The sequence below is a fragment of the Bombus pascuorum genome, chromosome 1 (assembly GCF_905332965.1).
Source record: "Bombus pascuorum chromosome 1, iyBomPasc1.1, whole genome shotgun sequence".
In the NCBI taxonomy this organism is placed as follows: domain Eukaryota; kingdom Metazoa; phylum Arthropoda; class Insecta; order Hymenoptera; family Apidae; genus Bombus; species Bombus pascuorum.
Window position 1 is genome coordinate 5,988,959 of NC_083488.1, and position 25,571 is coordinate 6,014,529.

The 25,571-nt window shown below is 37.7% G+C and overlaps 3 protein-coding genes across 3 annotated transcripts in view; 1 reads left to right on the top strand and 2 right to left on the bottom strand.

Annotated features, from left to right (window-relative positions):
• Positions 1-18,478, bottom strand: part of LOC132913863 (dedicator of cytokinesis protein 3) — a 54,357-nt gene extending 35,879 nt beyond the window's left edge. Inside the window, exons 1-4 of the mRNA XM_060972478.1 lie at positions 18,089-18,478; positions 1,386-1,469; positions 1,067-1,260; positions 93-241 (exon numbers count right to left, since the gene is read on the bottom strand). Coding sequence (XP_060828461.1) covers positions 93-241; positions 1,067-1,260; positions 1,386-1,469; positions 18,089-18,125 — 464 coding nt within the window. The 5' untranslated portion in view covers positions 18,126-18,478. The remainder of the gene's footprint in view (positions 1-92; positions 242-1,066; positions 1,261-1,385; positions 1,470-18,088) is intronic.
• A 472-nt stretch (positions 18,479-18,950) lies between these two features.
• On the bottom strand, positions 18,951-21,890 carry LOC132914118 (dihydrolipoyl dehydrogenase, mitochondrial). The gene is made up of 7 exons (XM_060972957.1): positions 21,682-21,890; positions 21,014-21,299; positions 20,571-20,937; positions 20,153-20,497; positions 19,995-20,086; positions 19,593-19,918; positions 18,951-19,524 (listed from the first exon to the last, which is right to left on the bottom strand). Exons 1-7 carry the CDS (start codon positions 21,724-21,726, stop codon positions 19,459-19,461), a joined length of 1,527 nt encoding a protein of 508 aa, XP_060828940.1. The 5' UTR covers positions 21,727-21,890; the 3' UTR covers positions 18,951-19,458.
• Positions 21,891-23,133: 1,243 nt separating this feature from the next.
• The window catches only part of LOC132914244 (uncharacterized), a 45,118-nt gene continuing 42,680 nt past the window's right edge, over positions 23,134-25,571 (top strand). Inside the window, exons 1-2 of the mRNA XM_060973199.1 lie at positions 23,134-23,255; positions 23,596-24,071. Of these exons, the coding sequence (XP_060829182.1) occupies positions 23,688-24,071 (384 nt within the window). The 5' untranslated portion in view covers positions 23,134-23,255; positions 23,596-23,687. The remainder of the gene's footprint in view (positions 23,256-23,595; positions 24,072-25,571) is intronic.

A 25,571-nucleotide genomic window follows, 5' to 3' on the forward strand; every position in this document is an offset into this window, starting at 1 on the left:
AGCGACTCGATCGGGCATGTACCATTATCGGTAATCGTGCTGTCGCGTCTATCGTGCACGTTCGCAATTCTCAACTTTCAGTTCCAACTTACCGATTTCCCCAGTCCACTTTGTTGATAATTCGCAACTTGAGTTCCCGCGTTTGATCGGTAGTGAGCGTGCCGGCCAAAAGTTGTCGTCGCCATTCCAGCAATTCCCGCATCACTTTGCGCAGCGTGTCGAACTTGTAGTTTACCCGTTCCTGATTTCGTTCCAGCGAAAATACTTCAATTAGTAGGGAAAGATAGAAATACGCGCAGGTTGTGCTAAGAATTAAGAGCTGAGCGGGACGACGAAAGCTCCGACTTTACGTACGCTTGCGCGTGTATCGTGATTTTTCTCTGCTTTCGAGTTTCTATTTGATAAGGAATAAGGAAAATCCTTCACGACGGCGTACGAACGCTACTCTGCGTTAATCGTGAAATCGCGTACGTTCTTTGATACGAATCGCGGGCGTATAGCGTAAAACTTATAAAAATATCAAAAGAAAATGCTATTGGCAAGTTGAGATTTAGAAGCCAGCTCTGTCTTTTCTTCACCGTGTCTTTTCCTCGTAGCAAATCGGATTTCGACCAATCGCCACAGTGGAATTGTTCATGAACAGAAGCCTCTTATATTCGCGATAAATACGCCTTGGAAAAATTTGGTGCTCGTTGAAATAGTTTTCCACGAAAGACAGACCTAGCCCTTAAGCTAATCGCCAGTAGCATTTTTTCTCCGTATGTTTGCGACCTTCGTAGCGTGATTCTTGGCACCGTACCAAAAGATCCGCGCAATTCCATTATCAATCGAACAGCGTGCCTTGTCGGTCGTTAAGAATTCAAACGAGTCGCGACGACGACGTTCCCTTTCGACCCTTCGCTGCAATTTTCATTACACGAAAGTATACGTGTCGTAGAGCTAGTCGGCTTTGTCGTAGAAACCATTTCCTACGACGAGCCATTTGCCCTCGTTGTCGCGAAAAATAAGCGAGCACGAGCAAATGGAAAGGGGTCATTGTAGCGTAGAGAGTCGTCGGCTCACTCACCACGTAGAGTCTCTTCCATATACCGCCCCATTCTCGGAGCACGAGGGTAACTTCTCGGACCACCGGATCCTCCAAAGGTATCACCGACTCGAACAGTCCCTCGTTCTCGATTTTACACGGTTTCAGATGAACGTACGAGCTGGGGAAAATTCCTTTGACCGCGCGATTCTTGGTCGAAAAGCCTCTGTACCAACCTACAAGCAATTCATCGTTTGATTCGACGTTCGATCGACTCGTTCATCAACCTCATGCACGTTAAATCGTGCTAAAGCATTCGTAAGCGATACGCGAAACCACGAGCGATCTCGTGTCGTTTTACCTGTGCATTCCTCCAGGATCTGCACGGTTTCTCCGATTTCCAAGGGAAGGCCATACCGCGTGTCTCCTCGCCAATTGTAAACGGCTGTAAAAAAGAAAAGAACGGGAAATATAAAATGATATTGTCAGGTCGTGCACGTTCTGTTCGTTGTCCAAGTTGCATCTTTTGTACGTTCGATATACGTGCATTAATGGAATAGCAGGAGCAGTGTTGCATTTAACGCAATATCGACGGTGTACTCGTACGAACGAAAAGGCGGAGAACGATATATACGGTGAACTGTTATTTCGAATTAATCGATGGTGCGTGTCTATGGTACTTATTATACGCCGTTGGGATCTCTTAGACGAAATAACTAATGCAACGTAACTCACACTCTCTCCATCTTTCTCTCTCTCTCTCTGTCTTCTTTTCTCTTTATCCGTGTATCGACCGCGTCGCACCACCGTGCAAATATTATGATTCGTGGCGCAGATGGCCCATTGGGGAGGAAGCGAAATCTCCTCGACGCTCGGCGCACTCGACGCTTCGTAGCGCACGAGAGATTGAAGCGTATAGTCTTGGCTCGTTATATTATATCACGTTTTATCCAAAGATTCGCATTTACACAGACGATACAACCCCCTTAGAAAGGGTGGCGGAAATACATGAAATTTAACGGATATTATGGAAAGAACTGGGCAATTTGCGTTCGAACAACGCGGTTATTATTAGTTACAAATATTCTGCTGCGTCTTATTTCGTTTATCACAGGTAGCCCAATGGCATTGTTGGTTTGATCTGCCTAATCTAATCTGATATAGCAGTCATTGGTCGTTCATCGACCGTTTCGGTCTTCAAGCTTAACACGCGCCCACCTCTCAGCTAAATACGTTGATCGAAAATTTACGATCTTTCTATATATAGCGAGAAATTCGAATCGCTTGCAACGTGATTCGAAGCTACAAAATCGAGGAGTATAGATACGTTTCGATAAGTCCGATCGATATCTCACAGGCATTTTCATCACGAGTAGCGGTATCGTTGACTGGGAAAATTAGAGAAAGTCTGGAATGTTCGAATGACGATAAACGACGAGACTCGAGACTCGCCGAGGTCGTCTGCATAGTTTCGGATCAAAGAGATCGTGTTCTGTCGCTACGTATGCGATACGAAGTGTCTTAGATCGCAACACTAGAAAGGAGCGAAAGTGTAAGAAGTTCGTGGACGAAAGGTTAAAGATGGGAAGAGAATCGGCGCGTGTCCTTTCGTGGAAGTGTCAGGCCACGATAAACGAACTCCGGGGCACCGGATACGCGTGACGCTGCACGCACGACGAGCCAGCTTCCGGTCCTCCGGCGGAGAAACGCACGCGAGACGCATCTGAATGAGCGCGTCTCTAGCCTCCGCCTCGTGTGTACACGAGTACGTTTCACCGACGACCGGCCACGGAATGTGTGTTACGCGTTTGCTCGCCTACCACCGCTACACCGGAACAATAAGCGTAGATACTGCGACCGTACTTTCGTCCATTTCGAAACGCCCCGGCTTTTTCTCGCCTTTTCTAACGACTTTAACGTTGTCGTTTCGAAATCTCCTCGTATTAGCGCCGGAAGGAATATAACGTAGTCGTAAATGATAATAAAACCTGAATGTATGTGCTAATTCACACTTTCATGCATACGGACAAGTACATGGTATTTAAATAGAGATTTACTTCGCTTATCAAATATTCTGATGAAAGCTGGATATATTATAGGTAATTTTATGTACAAATAATAATAATAATCTGCGAACATTGGTGAAAATTCAAATTATTTTTAACGCGACTGGAAAAATGGTATTTAGAAGATTTATTTCATCTATGAAATAGTTTGGTGAAAATTGGATATATTATATGTTGTTACATGTACATCAGCTAGAAAGAATATAACGGGGCACAACTTATATTCTTACGAATGTGACTAAGAAAATGGTATTTAGGTAAAGACTTACTTTATCCATTCAATATTTTGATGAAAATTGAATATATTATATGCTATTATATGTACATCAAGTAGAAAGAATATAACGGGTTACAAATAATAATCTGCAGATATTTGTGAAGATTCATATTTTTACGAATGCGACTGGGAAAATGGTATATAGGTAGAGATTTTCTTCACCCATTAAATACTCTGATGATAATTGGATATATTATATGTTATTATACGTACATCAGCTAGAAAGAATATAATATAACGAGTCACAAATAATAATCTACAAATTCATATTATCAACACGACTAGGAAAATGGTATTTAGAAGGAGATTTACTTCATCCATTAAATACTCTGATGATAATTGGATATATTATATGTTGTTATACGTACATCAGCTAGAAAGAATATAACGGGTCACAAATAATAATCTGCAAATTCATATTATGAACACGACTAGGAAAATGGTGTTTATGTAGAGATTTTCTTCATTCATTAAATACTCTGATGATAATTGGATATATTATATGTTATTATATGTACATCAAGTAGAGAGAATATAACGGGGCACAAATAATAACCTGCAGATATATGTGAAGATTTATATTTTTACGAATGCGACTAGGAAAATGGTATTTAGGACTTAATAAGTAAGTCTTAATAAGGACTTATTAAGACTTACTTTATTCATTAAATATTTTGATGAAAATTGAATATATTATATGCTATTATATGTACATCAGCTAGAAAGAATATAACGGGTCACAAATAATAATCTGCAAATTGATATTTTTATGAACGCGACTAGAAAATGGTATTTAGGTAAAGATTTTCTTCATCCATTAAATACTCTGATGATAATTGAATATATTATATGTTATTATATGTACATCAGCTAGAAAGAATATAACGGGTCACAAATAATAATCTGCAAATTGATATTTTTATGAACGCGACTAGAAAATGGTATTTAGGTAAAGATTTTCTTCATCCATTAAATATTCTGGTGAAAACTGGATATATTATATGTTGTTAAATGTACATATGTAGAAAGAATATAACGGGTCACAAATAATAATCTGCAGATATTTGTGAAGATCCATATTTTTACCAACGCGACTGGGAAAATGGTACTTAGATATTTATTTCATCTATCAAATACTCTGCTGAAAACTGGATATATTATATGTTGTTATATGTACATATGTAGAAAGAATATAACGGGTCACAAATAACAATCTGAAAATATTTGTAAAGATTCGCATTTTAATGACCTCAACTGAGAAAATGGTATTTAGATAGAGGTCTATTTCATCTATTAAATATTCTAACGAAAATTGGATATATTATATACATTTACAGAAAGAATGTATTTAAAGAAAGAACATAGCCGAGTCACAAATAATAATCTGCGAATATTTATACAAATTCACATTTTTACAATCGCAATTAAGAAAATGGTATCCAAATATCTATAAAGTTCGTTTATTAAATATCACGATGAATATATATCGCGCATTTTGAATTTCCATTTACAAACGTCATTCATAAATTGATTTTTAAACCTTTTACTCGTAAATTAAGATTAAAATTTCGTTATATTCCATTGTATGGAAGCTTCCATTTAAAACGAACTCTCTCTTTCGCTTTCCATTCCTACTTACAGTATCTGTAAAAATGAACTTGTGCAACTGTAAAAGGAAATAACTGATTTCGATAACGAGTTAAAATTTAACGCTTCCGATAAGACTCGAGCGTTTTATCTTCACTCAAATCTTGTCTCTGTTTCAACGATCAAAACTCGTGCACTTTCAGGCCCGATTAATTTTATGACCATTTATTATCTCCTCCATCAAGAAGTACGTAAGACATTATGACGACTATACGACTCTGATAAAACGCGTTTCTGGTCTATCATTCACAATATCATCATAATCGAGATAAGACGATTACATTCTCACGAGCCATAAGATTCGATAGTTTCCCATCTTATAACAGACATCGAATCGAGATGATTAAACCCACAGGAAGATAACGACTCGCATACGATGTATCACGAACGTACGCTGTTCCAAATGATCGGCCGATTCAATTAATTTACCGCATCGAACGATCGTTCGGTTCAATTAATTTATTGGAAGAATCAAGTAAACCGGAGCAAAAGACATTTACAGCTACACCAGTTGCAGATACATTCGGCATTCTCTTTGAGCCCTAATAAAGGACTATTCTCGCTGGACTTGGTGTTTCCCACGATGGAAACGTGTCGAAGACAACGCGCGTCATATATGTATATACGTACGATATATACATAACCGTCCATAGCACATACGCGCATGGTAGTGAGGAGATGGGAAAAACGGGAATTTTTTGTCGAAGCTTCTCGAGGGGCTGACAGACGCGAACAAAGGGAGACGTCGAAACCTTCGCATCGAAAGTCCCTTTCCTAAACCGTCCCCCCATGAGTTTTCCCGGGAAATTAAATCGATAACTCCCGTTCTGCCGTGTAAAACGGCCACGACGGAGGGATCCGTGCTTTCTCTCTATCCTTCGTTCGCTAGTACGTACGTACGAGGTGACCGGTAATTCTAGAACACCCTCTATCGAAAATCGAATATTCCAACTTTTCCACGATCAATGCGGAGAGTCGTATACGGTAAACTAGGCACGTCCGACTTTATTTCGTTCCGCAAATACGCCACGGGCCGCGATTCATCGTAGTTGGACAGATTTCGATGGCACGAAGCGCGAGGATAGAAAATCACGAACGACTAAATCGTGGCGCTTTCGCTTTCGAAAATATCGAGCTTTGTAATTCTTGTGATTGAGTTCAATGCTATTGCGATCCCCGAATTTTTATCTTTTCGGTATATCGCCTCTCGTTGATAGAATATCGAAAGGAGAAGTCACGCTGAACGAGAGTTTGTTCGCAGCTTGTTCAAACTTGGCAGATTTCTTGGCGTAAGAAAAATACGAACGGGTGGGGAACGAGACAAAAAGGCAGCAGAGTTAGGAACGGTAACGCTGGAAAAATATTTGTCGAGTGTACGATAACGAAAGAACGTGCCGACAATCCTTATTTTATTCTTTTGTATTCTGGCGATACTTTGCTACACGACCAATCACGATCAAATGGCCGAACATTTACAAGCGAGTCGAGCAATCCATCGACGATTTCGTGGTCTCGAGGAGCCAACGCTTCCTTCGAAAAGAGGAATTAAATAGCCGAGGAAAAAACAGGAAACTCCGTCCGTAGACTTCAACAGAGAAGGAAAATGTTAGGAACGTTTGTTACGTTTCTACCGCGTAACCGAAACGCAACCTTTCGAATCTCATAATCTCTGGGATAGAAAAATCGAACGATCGGTTCTTTGTCACACGAATGCAAGCCAACAGGGTGTGTCTGGCGGAATATTTGCTGGACGTTGAAAAGAGCGGGCAGAAATTCGACGGAATCTGTGTGTAGCGAACGGATAACTCGTTAGCCTGGAAAATTTGATTAGCAAAGTGGAGTTTGTTGCCAAACCGTGGACGAATCGTAGCGTAGTTTGCGAGGACAGAGAGGAACAAATTGCTACAACTCGAAGAAGAAGGGTAAATATATAAAGAAGGATGGGAAGAAGGGGAAAAAGGTTGGAAGACGGCAGGAAAGGTTCAGTGGTAAGGCGGCAGGAAGAGGAATGAGAAGCAAGAAGGGAAGACGAAGGAAGGGCAAAATGGTCGCATTGCGGTAGGTGAACACGTGCGTGCTTGCATAAATGAATAAGTAAACGAGATCAAAGACTGATACCTGCTAAATGACGGTACTTTATCGGCTTTTATTCGCTTGCAACGTTACGCGATCGCGATATCAAAGTGCCAATGCGTTGCTTGTTTTTGCATCGAAGAAGAAAATTACACGATGACTTTTACGCGAACAATTACGTGACACGCGAGCGAGTACGATTCTTGCGGTCTAATCGTTTCTCCGAATCAGATTTGTTCGAGTTAATTGTCGCGTAATGGCACACCCGCGTTCAAAGGTACACACGGTGTTGCGATATGAAAAATTCAGGAAATCTGCGTAATCGTTGGGAAACTTCATTTGGAAAATGAAAAATGAGAAAACGTTGTAGAAAGATTCAACGTTACGATAAAATCGTCAACCACGTATGCGATGTATAATTTAATTAAATTTCGTTCTCGTTTATATTCATGGCGCCTCCCGATCGAGTGTTTCCACGAATTTTTGCATTTGTGTTAGGTTGTCCGAAAAGTTTCTTTCGTTTTATAAGGAAATAATAGAGGCACGATGTTTTTTATTTTATATTAGTTTATTGAATTATGCACGAACATAATAATAGAAATATAACGAAATGGATCATACCTAATTCAATGAAATAATATAAAACAGAAATTCTTGTTCATTTATTATCACCTTATGAAACAGAAGAAACTTTTTGGACAAGCTAATATTTATCGTTAGAGTAAATCATTTTGAGCGGCACATGAGTCAGAGGACAATTCAAATCATGTTGTTTTGCCTCGGAGTATCAAAATCGTTAGGATACACGTAATGTAAGAATAAATAAACTCCGAGCAAAACAATGTCGCCGCTACGTGCAATCGTCGAACAAAGACGAATTTGAATTTTCCGACTTTCCCCCGACCGGTATAAAGAAGCGGACGCAAGAGAAAGAGTTACAGTCAGTTGTCGATCAGTTATCAACGAATTATCAACGATTTAATTATCGAGTCATTAGCGATCCTATTTTACGACTTATATTGAATTATATTGAATATATACTTCAATATATACTTATATTGAACAAACGTCTCAGCGAATATAGCCCGTATACTAATTTATTATTTTAAATATATTGGACAGTTTCAAGAACAAGCAATAACATTTAATAAATCTCACGATCAAACATCCTACACAAGTCCTCTATACATTTTATAAACAGGACCCGCAGCATTCTGACAGACTTGTTTCCAAGTTGACGCTTAAGAACGTCTTAGAAATAAAACTATCAAAGTATAAAATTTTTTTTTTTTTATTATTTTATTTTGGTTATTTTACAATTTGTCCTTGCGGACATTTGGTAAAGTGTTATATCTTGTTGGTGAAAAAAAAAAAAAAATATAAATAAAAAATAATATAGCATGTGGGCGGCTACCCCCAGCGGGGTGCCAGCTTCGTTTTTTTCTAAGTTATATCTTTTATGTAAAGTATAAAATTTGTCAAAGAAATTCAAACAAAAAGTATATATAAAAATATATTACAACGATGTATAGAGAAAGATATATAAAAAGGAAGAACGAGCGTTTACCGTATATTCTACAAGATACCGTACGAATCCTTAAAAGTAGGCTCGTACAAAGAGAAGAGGGGAAAGAAGGAAAATCGATGGACCAAAAGACGAGAGGGAGAGCCAAGGATTTTCAGGTCACCCCAGAAACGCGTACACACGTGATAGGTTGGAGCGCGTCAAAATGCTTCCCAGCCAAGGGTAGGAAGAAAGGGTCTATAATGGCTTTAGGGAGACCAGCCTACGAACACCAGCCTACTAACACCTGCGCAAAAGCAAGCACGGACCCGGAAGAAATCGTAAACAATGACAATCTGAAATCATTCTATCGCCTGTTTCATCGATCCAATATCGTTCTCGTCATCTTTGCATGCGAGCTACGCCTTTATAGCGAAGAGACCGACCGACCCGTGCTTCTTATCCGCTTCGAGGCAAGAAACGTGGAAATGTTCGACTTCAGTCGACATATTCTCCATAGTTTCTCCATAGTTCGACAGATTTTCAAACGTTACATGGAACATATTTTATCGATTAATTTTACCGTGTTCTTTCGTAATCTTTGATACAAACACATTTAGAAAATATGTCAATTATGGAGAAAATAAGAAGCTTCGTGATAATGGGAGACGAGACACGAGAAACATAATAGACATCTTCCAACATGTTCGTAAGAGACGCAGCCAAGCAACGCTCGTCACGAAGAGATGTAATGGAAATATCGCGATTATACGATTTTCCTTCGCGAATTAGGTAAACTTTCGGAAAGACGATTAAACGCCTTTTCCTGGAAAGTTTGCCTCGAGGCAAAGCTTCGAACGATTCGATCGAGCATGAAAATCGTAAATGTAGCCGGCTCAGCTCGGAAATTATCGTGGCGGAAAATCTGGAAAGACGCAGACTTTATTCACGTCCCTTTAATATAGTTCGTCTGAAATCGTGGAATACGTAGTCCGGAGAACTTCCGAATGCAGAGACGTGTATCGATCACCTCTGACTTTTCCAACCACGCTCTTAGCGATTCCCGATAAACTGATTCCGCTCGCGTCTCAATTCCCAGAGTTTCATTCGTCTCGGCTTGTTCGTGTTTTAAAACGACAAACCGCAAACAAAGCGAGGGAAAGAACCTTAGCTTCGCTGCGATCTTCCTACGCTTTTATTTTTCGATCTTGCTCATAGTTTAGCAAATGTGAAACACTTTAACGTTCGGAGGAAATTCTTAGCATCGTAGGAATGTTAATATTGGTTGAGACAGTTGGGCAATTCCAGAATATTATTTATTAATATTATTTCTAATTAATATTAGACACGACATTTTTCGTTTTATATTATTTTATTCAACTATGTATGATCCATTTTGTTCTATTGGAACACAAGATATTGCGACAACCTAACGTCTATAATTGAATCTAAATTCTATAATTATAATTCTTATTATTGCAGAGAGATTAAAAGAATATTAAATTATATTATAGAATGTTTCGTTTTGTATATATGTAATTACAGAAATAATTATAGAATTATAATTATAAATGTAGAATTATTTTTGTAATTATTTCTGTAATTACATGTATATAAAACGAGACATTCTATAATCTACTATCTAATTTAATATTTTTTAATCTCTCTATATAATTTCTAAATATAATTATAAATATAATTCTATAATTATTTCTGTAATTACATATATATATATAAAACGAGACATTCTATAATCTACTATCTAATTTAATATTTTTTAATCTCCCTGTATAATTTCTAAATATAATTATAATTATAATTCTATAATTATTTCTGTAATTACATATATATAAAACAAGACATTCTATAATCTACTATCTAATTTAATATTTTTAAATCTCTCTGTATAATTTCTAAACATAATTATAAATATAATTCTATAATTATTTCTGTAATTACATATATATAAAACAAGACATTCTATAATCTACTATCTAATTTAATATTTTTAAATCTCTCTGTATAATTTCTAAACATAATTATAAATATAATTCTATAATTATTTCTGTAATTACATATATATATAAAACGAGACATTCTATAATCTACTGTCTAATTTAATATTCTTTTAATCTCTCTGTATAATTTCTAAATATAATTATAATTATAATTCTATAATTATTTCTGTAATTACATATATATAAAACGAGACATTCTATAATCTACTATCTAATTTAATATTCTTTTCGAGAAAGAAATCCAACAATCGATTAGCCTAAGATTTCAGGTTGCATCACAATTCTTAACGATTGCGATAATTTCTTAATAATTATTCAGACACTAAGTGAAGCTTCTCGGAGGAAGCGCCGTTGCTTATTAACGGAAGCGTTGGCGTAGAAAATTATATCGCCAGAAGATGAAAGAATCGAGCGAAAGGAGAAATTGGATGCAAACGAAGGCAAAAGTTAAATCAAGACTGTGAACTTGGATATAAAGCGGCTCGTGGAAATCATTAGGAATTCCAGGTGGAAGTTGTATCGTTTGGCGCGAATAATCCGCGCATCGGACCAAAGACATCGCGGGAAAAACGTGAACAGCCTTGGAAATAACTTGCACAACAACGTGTCGCGAAACGTAATCACGAGCAGTCTACGCGTCACTCCAATAAGGAATCGAATTTCCTCTGTATATTTAACGAGAAACCTGTTAATCGACGGTCTACTGGATCGATTACGGCAATCGCGAGCTCGTGCCAACGATAAAACGATAACTCCAATACGAATTATCGCAAACACGCGTTCGCTACTGTCTCCAGAAACGTACGTATCTGAAGATACGTGCACCTCGGTGATTTCGAATTTGTCATAAAAGTCAAGTATTTCGAACTACATTTTCCTCCACGTACAAACGCCGCTCAACCTTAGTTTTCAAGTGAAATTCCCCTACGGTGACTTCTGCCTGTAATTATGCGCCCGTGACAGCGTATATATTAATATCGCAATATAACAATTATTTATAATTAATTATAATTTATAGAAAGTAACAATGCGCAGATTGGGATTTTTGAAAAATGCGGGCGGAAAAATTGCGATTTGATAAAGAGGTAAAAACTTTGAAACAGCGAAGCGAATGAATTACTTAATTCATGTGTGAAGAACAGTGGAATACAGTAACGCGTACATCGTTGATTAAATAATTAATTTAATTTTAATTCAATAGTCAATTTTAATCTACGTAAAACTAACGATCATCGATGCTGTTTTAAAGGAACGCGAACCAACTTATCGCGCAACCTGATGTTTATTCGTTTTGTCCTTCTAATTGTTTTACACGTTGCAATTACCACGGTTCGATCTTATTCCACGATATTTCAAAGGAAAAACATTGTTGCAGCGCGGCAAAACTATTTCTCGATCGTAGTCTGCCTCGTAACAATCGCTCAATTAACTCCACCTGACGCAAGCATTCTGCTCTTCGCGAATGGAAGCTCGAGTCTCTTGAAAATCCATTTTCCACCATGTTCCTCCACGTACGTATCTTTTACAGGACAATCGTAATTTTCGTTTTTCTTTCGTCCTTGTCGAACGATACGATACGATACGATACTCGTCGTAAGTTCATCCGATGCAACTAACGCAAGTAACGTCTGCACGATATCCTTGAAAATATAATAGCAAGAGTGGAACGAACTTTATTATTCTACTTTATTAATTTAATGATTCTGTTGGCAGTTTGCACGAAATCGCTGCATTTTCGATGATTCGTAAGCGGGCCGCTTTAATCGCGGGAAAGGATCGATAATGGTGGTCAAATCACAGACGAGAGAGCATTTATCAAGATTATTTGATATTAAATACAGTGGAAAGCTCTGCCACGTTCGATACCACTCGAGGGATTCTGCATAATTTTGTTGATCCCTGGATTTGCAACGTGTGATATAACCAGCGCGTTTGCCGCTTCCATCATATCGTATGAATAAATTTGAAGAAATTCAAAACGACCCACTTGCGCAACGACTTGTCTTTTTCTGTCGACCAGATACCTTGCACTTTTCATTTCTCATATAGAAAAATACGCACCTACTTTCTCCGTGATTTGTAGCGATCCACTCGTACGCTCGCATCGCGTTTCCTCAGCAAAAACATCAAGAACGACGAATAAAAGGAAATGGCCTTGGAAAATTGTTAAATAGAGGCAAAACAATTTCTTCTCGATAACACCTGTCTTACGTAATCTGAGCTAATTACCGCGGTAGAAACCGCTGAAGTAATCGTGGCAAACTTTTAGAGGCGGACGTTCTTTGAAAGAACGTAAGATAGTTGGGATTATTTTAGGTCGTGGAGAAATTGGTCGCGATGGCGAGTGACAATTGGTCGGCTGAAAACAAGCGTGGGCACGTCGAATCCGCGAGTTCGGGGAATCCAGAATTGCATCGTTGGGAACGTCGCAACAAACGCATCGACCGAGTCAACGAAGGATCGCACAATGCTAATCGGCGAAAGAAACAATACGCGGGAATGCAGCCGCGACCAGATCACGGTGCAGATTGTTAGATTGAAAGATTATAGTTTAATCATGACGCGGACGCGGCTCTGTACCAATGAAATAGGTTTATTGACACTTTATCTACGCTGCGCTCTCGTCCAGAAATTTAGGACTCCGATCTGTCCTTCCACGTGACGGTGAAGGAACTGGCGCAGACGACTACGGAACAAGGTGAAACGAAAGCTTTTACAAGTTGTTGAATATTCCACAGCGGCTAGAAGCATAGGTCTTGGTGAGTTCGTAATTATTAGAGAAGATAGTACAATCGTAACAGATTAAAGGAGATTAAAGCGAAAGAGGTTGGCGTAATGAAAACTTTTCTCACGTTCCACTCGGTAGAAACTTCTACTAATCCTCTCAGCGCTGAATTAAATCGCGTAAACGTATAAAAATTCGCCAGCTAATATTTAGTAACAAAGAAGAAACAAAAAAAAGAAGAAAAGAGAGAGAAGCATTCGAGGAAACGTTATTAGGAATAAAATTCTTTTTATCGCTGATTATTAACACTAGAACTACCGATAGTTAGTGAAAATGACTGGTCTTTAAAAAATACCTAATAGTAGAATATTTTTATATTCATTGATTTGTTACTTTCTCACAAAAGCAATTCCATGTTATGTAATACATTTTTGGTATTATTAATCCATCTGGGAACCCTAAACGAGGGATGACACATTCATAAAAGAAGTAGAGCCAATCATTTTCACTGGTGTGGTATTTCTAGCGTTAGCATCCAGCGATCTAGCGATCGATTCGGAATTTTCTCGATAACTGATATCATCATATCGTATGATACGCAGTACAAATTTAAAAAGCGTGTGGGAAATTGTACAAAACGAGGAAACTGGCTAATTAGGGTTCGATAAACAGATTGCAGGATCCTTTTACACTTTATCAAGTACCAGTCATTTTCACTGATATTGATATAAGTAGCCTTGATACAAAATTATTTTCAGTTTGAATACATAAAAAGCAAAATAAAATTCATTATATTATTCATTTATTCATTGCACCATTGCGAGGAAAAAATACAACATAAAATAGGAATTTTAAAATGAAATTGTAAAGCCAGTCAATTAGGCTGGCGTGGTAATTCTAGTGTTAAGAGTACGTTCGGGGACATTGAAATATGCAGAAACGCGCAGAACGCAAGAACAGTAGCCGAGTAAAAAAGTAGCGAAAGTAAAGAGCTCGTTATGATGTTCAGTGGATGGAAGAATCTCTAATTGGAAATTTCCATTTCTTCAGCTGCGTTCGTAAAAATATGAAACTACGATAGAGACTGCTGCATCCGCTGTCTGGTCTATGAACGTACAAGTACAGGATTTATTATCACGCGGAAACGTATCTTAAGGCCGTTCGATTAGAGCCGTTCGTATCACGAGTTCGACGACCGTCCACTTACATTCGTATCAGACGTTAAAAAGCAGAATCAGTAAAATCACGACGGTACATCGCGATAGGTTTTGTCGACGAGCGACAGACTCCTTCCTTTGGTACAGTTTTCTCGAGATCGGACTGTCCTCATTGGGAGATGGGCTCACCGGAAGAGGAATAATAAACGACGACGATAGCCACAAAGAAACACAAAGCAACGTGTTCTGTTCTTTGGCCGCTCTTTCCAGTTACCTCTCTCTCTCTCTCTCTCTTTCTGCTTTTCTCTATCCAAGTTCGACGGCCGTTTTCCATGCATCGGAGAGACAATAGGTAAAGAGGCGGCGGAAACAAGCTTCGTTTTCGACGTATCGCGACGAGTCGCGTCGTTCGTATAAACGGCCGCCGTGGTTTCACTCGGAAAATGGATTTGTACCTTTTATGGCAGAACTGGAGCGGGACCACCAGGCAAAAAGTAGTTCGGACCACTTTAACAAGGACATTTCGAGACGGAGGACGAGCTGCTCGTCCAGCCGATGCAAATCGCTTCGACACTCGTCGCCTGCTATCGAGAAATTGGAATATTTTGATGAAAAAAGGAAGAGTCGCGCCGTTTGAAAAGGCGGCCTTTTGTACGTGGTAGAGCTTTCTATAGCTGAACTAACAGGGAGAATGTACGGACGATGAAACTTTCGGATAATAAAGCGATCGCTTTTACGATACTAAATTTCGTTCGTTCAAATAGAGACGAAGGAAATTGTCCCTGCGTTTCGATGTTTAAAGAAGCCGTGATCTTTACGATATAGATAAACGACGAAACGTGTACCCTAGAGTTTGAAAGCAGTCGATCAACAAGAACTCGATATGTGAGTTATATCAGAAAATGTAGCCAAGAAAAAGGCGTTTAAAGTTTATACCTTATGGACTGTGTACCATCTATAATAATAGTAGACTCTATAATAATACTCTATATATAATTCGTTTTACGCTACTCTGCATGATTTTATAATACTAACGTTACGCGATAGACGTAATAAGGTTGCGGTTGATTAAGAAGACAACGTTAAAAGCCTAAGCCAGACTTCGATGCAGGCTTACCAAGGCGTTCTTGCTCCACGTTTCCGTGGGACTATGACTGATTGCTTAATCATAATGTGGCATTTAAATGGAGGAAACGAGTATTTTTATCGGTAATTAGAAAGGATGCGAGAGCGACAACTATCAGAGTTTGTTCTTCTTTGACGCATTCGATAGCTGTGCAAGGTTTCTAGAAATATCGCGCGACAGTTGCCGCGAAATTGGCAGAACTTAACGATAAAGCACGGTACAATGAATCTGAGGAATTTATCGACGTATCTAAAACAAAGAGCAACGATCTTATCACTGAAACTAATACAAACGCTATACGTAAACCGTAGAAACACATTGTGGCGAAACAAACGATGTTATTTTTACTATACTTTGGTCGTAAAATATCGAAACAAAGAGCGTGATTAAACAGGTTGTGACGTGGAAAAAATTCGCGATGACTGTACAGAAATCGGAAAACAAGGTTAAGAATGCGTCAATGCAGTTCTTTAATCGCGAAAACGTGAAAGAAGACGATGCTGCGTATGGAATCGACACTTTATCGCTCCGATGTCGCATTCCTTCCTCAAGCAAAGTATCGCTACGGACAGACATTTCGACGCGGTAGACGATTTAATCGCCACTAAACGTGACGCGATACAACGCGAGTTTGCGTTCAATTCAAAGCAGCGGCAGCGTTTCCGGTTGATCGTGGATAGCGCGCTCAATTGATCCTTCGACATTCCGATTGTTGCTCCCAGCAAAATTAGTCGGAACAAACAAGCGTCGCGTGTAATGTAATGCCAATCGGAGAGAAAGCTCGTGAAAAATATTTGATTCACTGAGAAACAGAATATTTCTTTTTTAGATGAGCAGAAATTCGACTTTTAAATTCGAACTAGAAATTTCGCCTCGAAACTCTGGAAAAATACTTCTTTATGCTGTCTTTAGGGACTAATATATTGTCAGAGAATAAAAGCACGAGACAATAGTCGAGCAATTTTCAGAAAATCAGATTATTTATCGAAATTAGAGTCGCTAAACACCAGTCATCTTTGTGAAGAAATTAAGTTTTATTTTATTTTTTTTTTATCAAATTCATATCATACGAGTCATTTCCTTTCGACAGTTTCGGATCGTAAAAATAGCAGAAAGTTTCGAAAAGTCTCGCGATGTCGCGTGTCACATTCCTAATATTCTTCTCTTTCTTTTATAAAAATAACAACAACGGAGGAAAGAGTAACGAGATTTTCGTGTAGAAAATTTGCAATTCTTTTGTCATGCAGATTGCACGTAGAATAGGATACGTGGTTTAAATAAAGGTCTTTTGATCAAAGGTTTCGCAGTCGCGTTTAGCACGTTCGAATCTCAACGACGCTACCTCCATGCATTTCACGCGCGTTTTTCATCCATCGTGGTCGTTGCACCTCTCCAGAAGAGCAATACGTGTCAAGCGTGTATTCTATCAAGCCGTATATCTTGACGAGTTTTTCAACGAAAAATTGCTCGAAACCTCGAGTTTTCATCGTTCAACATCGCCCGTAGAATGGATTGAAACGCGCGAAGCTTTTTATTGAAAAAAGAAAGTGTTTTACGATAGGAATCTCGATATCTAAGATTATCGTGTAAATTATATAATGATTTACTCGAAGAAAAATTATCAACGAGAAACGGAAGGAATCAGTCTATTTGACGAAGATGTTACATCCGCCTACGGTAAACATGGACAGAGGTGTAGACTGTAGAGGAATTAACATCAAAGCGGGGAACGCGCGCGGGCGTGCGCCTGCCGATGTTATGTACCCCAGACGAAACAGACAAAACAAAATTAAGCGGTCGTAATTCAAGGATACTCGAGAGTGGTGGACCTCTCGTCTCAAAGAACCATCAGCTGACTACGAAATGAGACTCGGTCGAATATTTCATTTGATTTGACTCGTTGCGATTATCGATATCAACGTAAATTCGCAACGGTCAATGGTCTAAATTTCGAAGGTCGCGTACCACTTTTCACCAAATTTTGGGACAGGAATATTTTTCCAAGTGTAAATATAGATGCAAATAAATGTATAAAACGAAAGAGAAAGACGCGAGATCAAAAACTGACGGAGAAAATTAGTTCGATTTATCGCACTCTAGTTCCTACTCCTCTACGATCAATGCATGAATGGGAGAGTCGCGGTACACTCAGCAAAATAGCGGCACACACACACTCGTGCAGCGACACGACACGGCGGCAGATCATACCTACAACGTATTAAGCGGCATGTATCCGAAAGAAGTCAAGATGCTGGTTGATCGAATCATTGACGCTGAGATACCTGACGCGAGAGAGGAAAACCGCGACGCACCGTGTATATAATAGATGACACGATGTCGATCGTTAAGCACCTATACTGAACGCGACTAGAACTCGTGGAGAATCGCGCGGATCAGGACACGAGCAGTTTGACAGATCCGCGGGGTCGATGCCGCGCATTAATCGCGAAAGAACACCTACGAGAACTCACCGACGCCGTATTTAGTTGTTTTCGTCGTCGTCCACATCTCGAGCGGTTCGACAACGGCGCTACATCCCTTGCTAAACTGCCACCGACCACTCGTAGTATCACGAAAAATTCGAAAACACAAACATTGGGTGTGTTTGCCGCACAAGTGCCACCCTCAGAATTCTCTCTCTCCCTGCCGTCGAGCAACGTTGCCGATGGCCGCTGCAAGTCGTGGCTAACTGCCGCGCCGGCAACGCTGCTACTGCTGCGCCGGTCATGTGCTCATCAGGAACGTACCTAGTTCACACACTTCTATATGCATATATATTTTACCTCGACTTTGATAGTTGCTCGCTTTCACCAGTGTATGTACCAATCGTATATACTACCAATATTATTTTATCTTTAATTTTTATACACTGAGGTGAAACATTTATACAAGTATGCTATCATGTTCTTTATATTTTACTAGAAATTCTAGTTGTTTCTTTTAGACTTTTATCAAGATGCGATAAAATTTTATTTATGCAAACAGATCGAGGAACAAGCAGTTCTAATAATAGCAGTTCACTATGTATATTAATATATAATGTATAGCGTGATATAGCTGCAGTTCTTTTTATTATTTTAAATATCATGATCTAACTATTAGGATTTCAACTTCCTTCTTTGATACATAGAATCTAGTTTGAACATGAAATAAATAATTGCATATATTATAATACACTTATTATGAAAATTTGCTTATACGCGTATAATTGAAATTACACTCGATCGTACTTCGGATAATAGGAGTTCAGTATTAAATTATTCGAACGTACGAGCTTCTACTCTATTTTGAAAAATTTATTAAAACTTCTCTAAAGACGGAAGAACGCAGTAGTATATTTGCTTAGTTGTTTATTACTATTATAAGTGTCTTAAATTTTATTTATATCTAAATACACGACGACCAAAATTACTACAACTTACAAGGTAAGATTCCTGTTAAGGCGGATGTTTTTATGAAATCGGGAAACGGAATTTCAACAGTAACATAATAAAAACTTATCTCTACTCTTAAGATTACCAAAATAAGATGTCACAAGGTTACAAAGACATCCAGTTTTGTATTCTTAAATGTATTCGATGAATTACCAATTTATTTATAATAAATACAATAATAAAGCAACAAAAATAAATCTACTATAAAAGATGTAATATTTCCATAAATTCCTGTATATACTTTTATTTACAGTTTTTTCCTTATATGATTAAGTGATAATGAGACCTGGGAAGGTGCTAAAAGTGTACCGCGACACATTTAAAACACATTTGAAATTAAACGTAGACTAGATCGAGGCTACGATGAATCAAAATATTAACGTTTCATAGATAATTTATCCATATATTTAAAAGTTGATAGGTTTTCCGAAATATGCAGCTAAATTGGCTTCCTTGAAGGCTTCCGCGAATGTCTATAAGAACAATGATAAAATCAGTGTCCGATATTCAACATTCGATCGATTATCGTTTATCTACTTACCGGATGAGCGTGACATGTTCTCGCAACATCTTCTGCACTTGCTCCGTATTCCATTGCAAGAACTGCCTCATTAATCAATTCACCAGCGTATGCACCAATCATATGTACTCCCAATATTTTGTCTGTACTCTTATCAGCTAAGACTTTAACAAAACCATCCGTGTCTGCATTCGTTTTTGCTCTGGAATTTGCTATATGTGGGAATTTTCCAACTTTGTATTCGATACCCTCTTTCTTCAAATCTTCTTCCGTTTTTCCTACCCAACCAACTTCTGGATGTATATAAATTACACTAGGTACGCAATTGTAATCGATATGAACGGCACCTGAATAAATCATCATAGTTTCTGTAAATTTTCAGGGATACAAAGGGAAAGAGTATAATGTGTATTTCCTAACTACCTCCGGCAATGCCCTCAACCGCAATAACACCTTCGTCCTCGGCTTTGTGAGCCAACATTGGCCCATGAATGCAATCTCCAATAGCATAAATCCTATATGAACGTAATTTTACATATAATTACAGTGACGAAAATTTTCTCAACAAAGTGTGTACTTACGAAGGTACTACTGTTTGGAATCTATTGTTTACAGGGATCCTGCCCTTTTCGTCTCGTTCGATTCCTAAATCCTCTAATCCTAAATTTTTCGTATAGGGCCTTCTGCCAACACAGACTAAAAGTGTATCGCACGTTAAATCCTCCTTTTTGCTAGGATCTTTCGCGTTTTCGACAGAAACGATGATTTCACTGCCTGATCTTTTCGCACCAGTGACTTTTGTTCCCAATTTAAAATCCCATTTTTCCTTGACTAAAAGTTTTTGTACCGTTTGACTAACTTCGCCATCGATACCTGCTCCACCGATAGTCGGTAAAAATTCGACTGCTGTTACTTCAGCGCCTAATCTATAGGAGCAAATAAAGCAACTCAACATATCTTGGTTACAATTGATACAATTAATTTCAGTATGAAATGTACCTGCGCCAAACTGAGCCTAATTCCAACCCAATAACACCAGCACCGATTACTATCAATTTCTTTGGCACTGCGTTTAACGATAAACATCCAGTGGACGAAATAATTTGTTTTTCGTCGATTTCTATACCCGGAAACGGCGTGACCTCACTTCCAGTGGCAACTATAATGTTTTTAGTATTAATCGTGCTTACTACTGAACCATCTGGACCAAGTGCGTTCACTTGATTTGGACCAGTAATTTTGCCATGACCCTTAACCCATTCTACCTTATTTTTTTTAAATAAACTAGCAATACCACTTGTTAAGGCTTTCACTGTACTTCGTTTCTGCTGCATTACTTGATCAATATTGATAGAAACATTGTCAACTACAACAGAATTGTCCAATTAGTGATTGTTAAATTATGGATATTTAAAAAAAGGAAGAAAGAATGAAAAGTATACCGTTAATGCCAAATTTTTTTAATTCTCCAGCATGTGCCATGTGATAATAATGTGAACTATTCAATAAAGATTTGGATGGAATACAGCCAACATTCAGACAAGTCCCACCTAATGTTTCATCTTTTTCTATACAAACAGTTTTCATTCCTAGTTGTGCAGCTTTAATTGATGCTACATATCCACCAGGACCAGCACCTATTACAACTAGATCTGCTTCCATAGTACTAGCGTATCTGCGTTGCTGTGCAGCTGTCAAGCCAGGTACAATACGTTTGACACATGATGGCTAATAAGAGAAACAGAAAAAGCAGAAAGTTATTGATTAAGAAAGAATTTTCTCTCTCTCTGTTTGCTATCGTTGCATCTGTAATCTTTAAACTTTGACAAAGTCAGATGTAGGTGACATAACCAACGAAGTAAAGAGAACGTATTTTCATATCGAATCATAAATTTAACAAATCAATTTTGCTTTCTCAAATATTTAATCAATGCTTCATAAGGAAAAAATGACCAATAGCAAAGAAAGTTAGCTAAATAGTGGAATAAAATATACAACAAAATTATTTGTCCTTCAAAATGTTACGAAATAGAGTAATATGTATGGTCTGATACGATTGTAATACATACACGAGGTCATTTATTCATAAATATCTTTCTTTTTTACTTACTCTGACAGAAGTGGTCACCAAACTCCAAAAATTAGCTTGCATCATCTTTTTTGTAATATACTTTACTACCCAATATAAAGGGGGTCAAAAAGGAAACAAGCTTTAGGTAGTGAGAAGCGAGCACTACCGGTTACTTCAATATCATTCAACGACCAACTCGTCTGAGCTCTGATAATTCGATATGTCGTTGGCTATATGGTTCTGAGGCTATACTGCTTGATGGCGCTACTGACCTATTATGCAACACGAAATAACACTAACCCTTTCGTTTCGTTCATCTGATACATTTGGACATGGATAAGACGAAGAATAGATCAGTCATCTAAGATGATTTCGTGTTTCGTGTTCTGAAATACCGATCGTATAAAAAAACAAAAGTTTCGTAATACTATCTACGATTTTATGGTGAGTATGGTGAATATGTGTAGGAATTATAGAATAGGAAGTTGATAAAGTTAGATGCAAGAAGTTTCTCTTTCGTTATGATTCACATTCGAATTGAAATTCATTCAAAAGGAAATACCTACATTGAAAGATATCACTCTGCTAATACTACTTATTCAAAAAGTGTTATATCTTGTTATTAAATAGTTTTATGTATTACGAAAATAATTATTTACGAAGGTCATATTTTCATGAATAGAAAGAAAGCTTATTCGGTTAATAGTTTCGAAGATGAAAATTTATTTATATAGTCATTAAAAGAGAACAAAAATTAATAGCTTTTATCTTAAGATTACGAAACTTCCATACATCGATATATACATATTATCTCCTAGGATACACGAGGCAATTCGCATATAATATATAAAATATCAACAGTATGAATTGTAATATTTTCAAATTTATATCCTGTAAATTAATCGCTTTGATGGATTTGTACTAGTTACGTTTCATTAAATAGGATTACAGCGCACTTTGTAACGACTAACCGCTTTTCACGTGAAAATATCTAAAAGTCATTCTACCTACGTTCTTGGATAGAAGACGTATAAATATATGAGATTTCTGTTAAATCTTTACTCTTCTACTGCAATTATCATATTTATCATGGAATAATTTGTAAATCGAAAAAAACATTTACCAATATTTACGCATCGTTAATCAGAATGCCAAGACTTTATACCATCTCGCAGTCGGTAAAAAATATCTTTTCGCTATCGCAAAATCGATTTACGTATAAACATCTTAACTGTAGCCGATATCTCAAACTTCTTCATTGAAACTAATTTAACGTTGATATTCATCTGATAATCGACAATATCGTTGCGATCGAGTTTACAAACTAGACCCCGTAAGCTGTAACAATTTTTATTCCCCGCCAAAAGGGTGGCGATCGAAGAAGTAAAAAAGAGGGAGCAAGTGGAACGAATCGGCCAATAGCTAGATAGATAAAGATGAAAAGAACGTTAGGGGTCGAGAGAAAAGGGCAACAGATGTCCTTCCGTATGACGCATGACTCGTTTGGCCCTTGGCGAGATAGTACAGTTTGCGTCTCACTACCCTACGGAAGTATTGTACGTCACGGAAACGAAGCTAACCCTGTCGTTAGAAGGAACGTTCGTTGAAAACCGGTTAGTACATATTTTTCGTGTCAACAAAGTCGGTGATATTTCTCTCGTTCAACACAGTACGATTTTACAAAATGTCTTTACTAGAATCTTTCTTTTGCGTTCGTATCAATCTTACATTTGGTATACTAATCGAACGTAATTCCATTATCAGTAGCTTATCCGTGATTGGTTGAATTTAAATTGTCTACTACTATAGGTGAATTCGTTGCATCGTGAGAAAATAACGTTTAGTATTTTGATGACGATAAGAATACTGATCTTGAGATGTTTGATTTACGATAAACAGAAAATATGTTTCCGATAAAACGAAAAGTAATAACGATGATGTATAATTTTCAAGGTTTCGGAGGGGAATAGCTCTAAGATGTTTGCTTCGAAGATCTCGAAGGAAATATGAACGATTTAATTGACATAATTTAAAGCAAGAAAAACATGTGTGAAATAGTAAAGGGTCAACGCAGAACGTTTCGCGACCAAGATCCTCCACGGATATGCAATAAAAGCAACGAAAATTTGAAAAGCGAGCTGGAATTTTGTGAATCAACTGCAACTTCGACGACGATTCTTCAACGAGCATCCAGCTTCGAAAAGTGCTTGAACGAGTCTAAGCATCTTGAGAAGGGCAAACAGAATCAGAAAAAAGAGAAAGTAAACTCGATCAAACAGGAAAGTACTTGGTCCGATTCCATTAAAGACTCGAAAGACAGTGCCGAGGTATCGAATGAACTGCCAGCTGCTTCAAATCAGACGAACTCGGAGAATTTGATCAAGAAGCTTTCTGACAAAGTGCCTTGCAACAGCCATCACGACCATGAGGTACGTTTGTGCTACTTATTTCTATTGTTGAAGAAATCTTTGTGTACTGTCATGCGTTTTGATGCTTTTAATGTATTTTCGCACGTCTGTGCACGTTTGATGATGCCACACAACCGGGCAATCTGCAAAGAACCGTGCATAATATATTGATATATTGATCTTCGTATGACTTTGAATAATGGTAGTTTCCATATTAAGTAGAAATATACATCACACAAATAGAAGGATAAGGTTAGAAATCTGTCATAATTCAAATGACTTCCGTAAAGAAGCTTTTACGATTATAGAAACTTGTAGAGACATGCGTATATTTTAGAATTTTTTTATTTATTTAGAATATTTTTTTTACCAGTTTTTTTACCATTTTTAAAAATGTTTCCATAAAGAAAGCGTAATGCGTCTACACATGCTTAATGCGGAAACATATAATTATAACCACTTATAACCAAAGTAAATACGTTTATTTTTTAATTAGATAAGAATTTGTTAAAGTACTTATAATATTGCGTATGCAATATCGAGCATAAAGGGGTTAAAAATGGTCGACAGCTGACCAGTACGAAAGTCGTAGACACGTGACGATCTACGAAGCCGACGCAACTTACCGACTGATCGAGCATGATAATGCGAGCAGATAAAAATGCAGGACGATGTAAAAGGGGGACGGAAGGCTCCGAGAACGAACAACGATCGTATCAAATTTTTAGAGCCGCTTTGTTCGAGGTAGTCTGCAGTTCGAAATAGGTGTAATCAGAAAGAAATTTTTTTTTCTTCCACGAACACGTCGCGACGGAAACTTGATAATCTTATTAGGTTATTCCATAAATAAGGTTATCGTATTTATTAACGAATAATGTACTATCTACATTTTTCTAAACCCATGTTTTATTTCTTTCATTATTATTTTCAATTTTTCTAGTTGTCAATTATAAATCTCAATAATTATTTTCGAGATACGATGCGCGAGATAAAATAAAAGACCACGTTGCTTATGGAATGACTGAAAGTGAAATTGCGAAAAATATGTACGTATTCGTGCGTATCACGAATGTCGAATTGTAACATCACCGTGGCATTTGATAATACGTATTACGATATTTTAACTTTATAACGTATTGTTACAAATCTCGTGTAATTATCGTATAAGCACAGCGAGCGATATTAAGTCAAGCGGTATTTTCAATGTTTGTATGTACACCATCTGTTTTCCGTTTATATATTCACGAGGAAAGCGTACACATCGTGAATTGTGTATTTTTGGTGCGTAGTCGATGAAACGGCTGCGGCAAGTCGAATAATGGACGCGTTTACCGCGAACTTGCAAACGAGTTGCAGTTGTTAAAGACGCAATTAAGGGAACTTGTGGTCACGATGCATAGAACACTGGTACGTGAACACAAATTTAATACGTATTTTATTCGTGTGCTTCGTATAGCCGAAATATCGGGCTTCTTTATAGCTCGCGTAATACCCCACATGCCGTTTAACGACATTTTTAAC